At 35.5% G+C, this 6,265-nt stretch overlaps 1 protein-coding gene across 1 annotated transcript; it reads left to right on the top strand.

Moving 5' to 3' along the window:
- The first annotated feature begins 214 nt into the window (after positions 1-214).
- Positions 215-2,155, top strand: LOC116134395 (anthocyanidin 3-O-glucosyltransferase 2-like). Its single transcript, XM_031420073.1, has 2 exons — positions 215-1,840; positions 2,002-2,155. Exon 1 carries the CDS (start codon positions 256-258, stop codon positions 1,702-1,704), a length of 1,449 nt encoding a protein of 482 aa, XP_031275933.1. The 5' UTR covers positions 215-255; the 3' UTR covers positions 1,705-1,840; positions 2,002-2,155.
- The last annotated feature ends 4,110 nt before the right edge of the window (positions 2,156-6,265 follow it).

Here is a 6,265-nt window from a genome sequence, read left to right as displayed (position 1 = left end):
CAAACTCGTCAAAAGGCTTTAGAATCAACAAAAAGTGCTTTTTTAAAATCACTTTTTATTTATTTATTTATGCAGATTAGAGTAAATTCTAATAATTTTTAAATATATTAAGATTATATTTTGTGGTGGAGATTTCATATACGTGTGCAACAAGATCGCTACTTTATCAAAGGAGTGGTCCAGATCCCTTATTCACTCCCCCAGAAGAAAAGAAATCTCAAATTTTTATAACATTTTCCTCTGCCATCGCCAACGATGAAGAAAGCAGAGCTTGTGTTCATCCCTCTAGCAGGCGCAGGCCACTTGGTTCCTGAAGTTGAGTTTGCAAAGCGATTGTTAGAGCGAGATGATGGACGTTTCTCAGTGACTGTTCTTCTCATGGATTCTATTTTTACTGGAAATTTTGTTACACATACGTTATATAAACCGCTTGCAGAATCTAATACTCCAATAAGGTTCATCAATCTTCCTCCTCCTGTAGACTTTTCTCCTTCAATAGATGCTCATAAATCTATAGAAAAGTATATGGTTGAGTTCATAGATTCTCATAAAACTTGTGTTAAAGAAGCGATTGTCAAGCATGTGATTTCCAGTTCTAATTCAGCTACACTTGCTGGGTTGGTACTTGATATGAGTTATGCATCAATGATCGATGTGGGAAATGAACTTGGTGTTCCTTCTTATTTGTTCTTCCCTTCTACTGCAGCTTTTCTTGGTCTCATGCTGTACCTTCCAACTCGACATGATGAAGTTGGAAGAGGATTTGAAGAGTTTGATGGTGAGTTGATGATCCCTAGTTATGTTAATCCGGTTCCAAGCAGTGGTCTGCCGGAGGTTCTGTTAAACAAGTACGGTGGCTACGCTACATTAATGAACCTTGGAAGAAAATTCAGGGAGACCAAAGGGATTATTGTGAACACATTCCAGGAGCTGGAATCTCATGCGGTTAAGTCTTTGTTGAATGATTTTGATCATATGCCACCAATTTACACAGTCGGACCAGTTATTGATGTAAAGGGACGTCAGAGTGATGAGACAGAAAAAGCTGATGAGATAATGAAATGGCTTGATGATCAGCCTGATTCATCAGTTGTTTTCTTGTGCTTTGGAAGTGGAGGGAGCTTTGGTGAAGAACAAGTCAAAGAAATTGGATTTGGATTGGAGCAAAGTGGGGTAAGGTTCTTGTGGTCTTTACGGAAACCACCACCAAATGGCAAATTTGAAGGTCCTAGTGATTACAAGAGTGATAATCTCCAGGAAATCTTACCAAATGGGTTCTTGGAAAGAACAAAGGAAAAGGGTTTGGTGTGTGGACGGGCACCACAAAAGGAGGTGTTGGCTCATAAATCAGTGGGAGGATTTGTGTCACATTGTGGGTGGAATTCAATCTTGGAGAGCTTGTGGTTTGGTATTCCAATTGTGACATGGCCTATGTATGCTGAGCAGCAGCTTAATGCTTTCCAAATGGTGAAAGATTTGGGATTGGCCTTGGAGTTGAGAGTAGATTATAGGATCACTGATGGGGAAGTTGTATCGGGAGATGAAATAGCAAGAGCCATAAAATGTGTGATGGAGAGTGATAATGAAGTGCGAAAGAAGGTGAAAGAGATGAGTGAAAAGAGCAGATTAGCAGTCATGGAAGAAGGATCTTCATTTGCTGCATTTGGACGCTTTATTGATGATGTATTAGGAAATATGCCATGAATGAAGCATAATCTTAATCATCTTTAATCTTTACATGATTAGCAGTAACTGTTCTTCTTATGCAATCTGCTATTAATAGAAAAGCTGCCACAGCTGAATCCACCAAATCACTTCCAGAATTTAATCCTCGAATAAGGTTAATCAATCTTCCACCTCCTGTACACTTCTCTCCTTCACAATAGCTTCATAAATCCTTAAAGAACTATGTAAATGAGTTCATAGATTGTCATAAAGCTTGTGTTAGAGAAACTATTGTCAAGCATGTGATTTCAAGTTCTAATGCAACTCCACTTGCAGGGTTGGTAATTGATATGTTCCCTACATCAATGTTTGATGGCGAGGTTGTGATCCCTAGTTATGTTAATCCAGTACCAACCGGTGGTCTTCCTGAAGGTTTGTTAAACAAGAATGGTGGCTACTTAACACTTATGAACCATGGAAGAAGATTCAAGGAGACCAAAGGGATTATTTTCAACAAATTCCAGGAGCTGAAAGGGATTGTTCTAAATGGTGGTGGGTTTGTTTTCTTGCAAATCTTACCAGAAGACTTGGAATTGGAAGTCATACCTTGTCTTTCAAGGTTCTTATCTGGCTCCTTCATTGCTTAGGTGTTGAAAAATGACCTTTTAGCTCAAGGTTAACTAAGATAAGATTGAGAGGATAGCGAGTGATTGAAGAGAAAATTATTATTCCTTCTCGAATTTGGCTTGTACAAAATGATTAGGGGTCACCCTCGAGGGAGTCTTCTACACTCCAACTCCCGACTATCACCTAGTCTAATAAATATATCATGTATCACTCCTCACAATTAATAGTTATCTGACAATTATGTAATAAAGATATTTTTACAAGATCTATTATTTGAGCTGCCAAATATACACTTTATATTGGGTTTAGAAGGAAATATTAAGCTAGTAATCTGAGCGACAAACCCAAATAGTCTTGGCCCAAATCAAGTCATAAATTTGAGGTAAATGGTCGAAGACACCCCATTCTTAATTTTTGAAAGAGCGTGATGTACTTCGACTTTTTTTTTTTTTTTTTAATGATTGAGTGTCTAGGTTAGTTTATGTATATCTCCGTTAATCTTTTGAGATCCTAAAACTATTAATCAGATAAGAGTTTCAGTGACTAAATCTATTAGAATCCGATGAGGGACTTTGAACTCATAATTTCTTGAATAATATACCAAAAAGTCTCTATAAAACCACTGGACCATTTAAAGATAGTTGTCCTTTATTTTCTATCCTTCTAAGAGCAACTGACAATCTACTTTCACCACTAGGTTCAGTAAAGTCTTTGGTAACAATACTTTATAAAAGTACTTCTGATTGAGGAAAAATTTTCATTTTAACTTTCCAATGGTCTTACTTTTCTCCGACAAAAATTGGAATATATAATAAAGGTGAAATTTTTATATAAAAGGTTGAGTTGAAAGGCTTAGTGAGTGGGTTAGTTTATAAAACAATTTTTCCTTGAAATTAAAATTTCAATTAATATACGAATAAAATCATTCAATACTATCACTAAATTATCTCTTTGGTAGCACTTTAGAAATTAATAAATTTTAAATACACTATCTATCAACGTATTTCCTTTGTGATTATTATTATCCTGATTTCTTATTTTTGAATATTTATTATGTAATACTAAAAGTTTTCACCACAACTGGTACCAAAGAGAATGTCAGTCATATCTGGTGGAGGTTCCACACACAGGTAGAGCGAGAAAAAATTATCATACCCGGCAAGCTCTAGCATTGTTCGAGTAGAGTACTTAACATATCATATCTAATGTAAAGTCATCGTTCATGTAGAGCAATTGAGTCTTTGGAGGATGAGTACTTTGTAGGTTGTTTTTGAAATCCACATATTATTTTATAATTAAATAAAGTGTGCTTTTATTTCTCAATATGTACTTTTCTCGTTGTTCTAATAATGCATAATACCATTTTCTGAAAATAAAAGACACGCCTCTCCTCAATTTTGTAATTTTCCTTAAACGATATTTTATTGTCAGGTGTATTTATAAATGAAGCATGAAATAGTTATTTAAAATAATTATACCACTCTTTTGCAACGTGCATGAAGTTTCTAGAAAGTCATTAAATTTCCTTAATAAAAAAATATTTTTACCCAAAAGCAAACTCAATTCCAAAACCGAAGTTAAGACATACACGTGACCATCACAGATTGATAAATTTTCAAAATCATCGATGAAATCAACATACATGTTTATTAAATACTAAAATTTTGATAACACGTTAAAATACAATTTAACATATATCTTGGTTGATTTATAAATTATTTTAATTATATATATATATACAGTAGCGGATCCAGTCACTTTTTGGCCCACCCTCAATTTTTTTTTTTAATATTAATCTGTAAATTTATATATTTTAGCTCACCCTAAAAAAAATATTAATGGACAAAAATAGTAATGTATAATAAATTTTTATTTTGGTCCACCCTAAAAGAAATTCCTAGATCCGCTACTATATATATATATATATATATATATATATANGTCAACTTTTGTATCAAAATTTGTTCAGGTAAATCAAGCTTGATTTGAGGCTTTGTGTCTCCTAAGTGTAATGTAGTTGTTAGATTTATGTGGTTTACCTTGCATTATGTAAAAGACTTACTGACAGTGGTTGTAACAGTAAGCTAAAAGTATGTTATATTCAATATTTGTTGGCTAATGAAATGTTGATTAAGCTTTCTTCAGTTTCTCTTTTTTCTTAGACAATCCGGCATTACTAAAACACCAACAACTTATGGTTTTCAACCAGAGAATGCAAAGAAAAGAAAGAAGAGTTATCAAGCTTGTGTGCAAAAGTTACTGATTTTCATTCAACTTGATCAATATATACATTAGCTTAACAACTCTCGGCTGATTCAACAACTACAGCAGACATTTACAAATTTAAATTCAAATCTTAACAACTAATATTTCATACACAAAACACAACATAATACTGACTTAATTACACTTAAGCCATTCAACTACAATACACTAAAGTGTTACAGCCATGCACGTTGGACCACTACAGCAAACTAACTTCAACATGCTCCAAAAACAATTCCAACTGAACCTGCAATGATGATGCATTTCCAGCAAAGTATCACTGCATCAATACTCCTCCTTGATACCTTTGCTAGAAACACCAAGTTTGAGTCTAAGTTCCTCAAACTTGGCTTTAGGCAATGCTTTGGTGATAATGTCTGCATTTTGGTCCTCACCTTGACAGTGAATTAAAGTAACTTCTCCATTGTATTCATCCTCCCTTACAGCATGGAATTTTATCTTGATTTTTTTGGTGCTGTTGTGAAGAACTGGTTTTTGGCAACAGCTGACTGGTTGTCACACGAAATTGGAGTTGGACTTCCCTGATTCTGCTTCAAATCTGCCAACACTTTCCTAAGCTAAACAACTTGGTTTATAGCTGCTGCAGCAAAAATATATTCTGCCTCTATTGTGGACTGTGCCACAATATCTTGCTTCTTTGACAGCCAGCTAATTGCAGCAGAATTGATATAAAATACATAACCTGATGTGCTTTTCACGTCATCAAGTGATCCTCCCCAATCACTGTCAGTATAGCCCAGCAACACCAAATTTTCAGCCCTCCTGAACCAAATGCCTTAACACCCTCTTGGGTGCCTTATAATGCAATTCACTTGGACAACTCATGAACCTGGAGAGATAACTGGTTGCAAACATAGGGTCTGGTCGTGTAGCTGTTAAATATAGCAAGCATCCAACCAGACTTCTAAACAGCCCCTCATCCACTCTTTTCTCACCATCATTCTTACTCAGCTTCAAATTTGAAACCAAAAGAGTGTTTGCAAGTTTGGAATTTTCCATGCCAAACTTTATAAGCACCTCATTTGACCTTTCCTGGCACACAAAGATTCCATTTCTAGACTGAACAATCTCCATACCAAGAAAGTATGTCATCTCCCGCAAATCTATCATCTCAAATTCAGGTTGCATGGACCTTTTAAACTGACTCAGCTGGTCTGGATTGCTCCCTGGAATCAGCAGATCATCTACATACAAGGATATCACAATTAAGTCACCTTTAGCCTCCTTAACATAAAGAGTATGTTTATTAGGACTTCTAACACATCCTAGACTACTTAGGTGATCATTTATGCAGCTGCACCAGGCTCTAGGTGCCTACTTTAGGCCATATAAGGCCTTCTCCAGCAAATACACTTTGCCTTCTTCACTCTTCACCCTTTACTTGATAACCTTCAGGTTGTTCTACAAAAATTTCCTCACCCAAACAACCATTCAGAAATGCTGACTTAACATCTAGTAGGAAGACTTTCCAACCAAATTGGACTGCTATAGCAAGGATCAATCTAATAATGTCATGTCCAGTCACCGGAGTAAATATCTCAGAGTAATCCACCCCTTGCTATTGTGCAAAGCCTTTTGCCACAAGTCTTGCCTTGTGTTTATGGACTGTACTATCAGGATTAACCTTCAGCTTGTAAATCCACTTTACCTCAATTATTTTTCTATTTTCAGGTCTGTCAACAAGCCT

This window comes from Pistacia vera, unplaced genomic scaffold (genome assembly GCF_008641045.1).
Source record: "Pistacia vera cultivar Batoury unplaced genomic scaffold, PisVer_v2 Contig287, whole genome shotgun sequence".
Lineage (NCBI taxonomy): Eukaryota > Viridiplantae > Streptophyta > Magnoliopsida > Sapindales > Anacardiaceae > Pistacia > Pistacia vera.
This window is presented reverse-complemented; position numbering and strand designations above follow the sequence as displayed.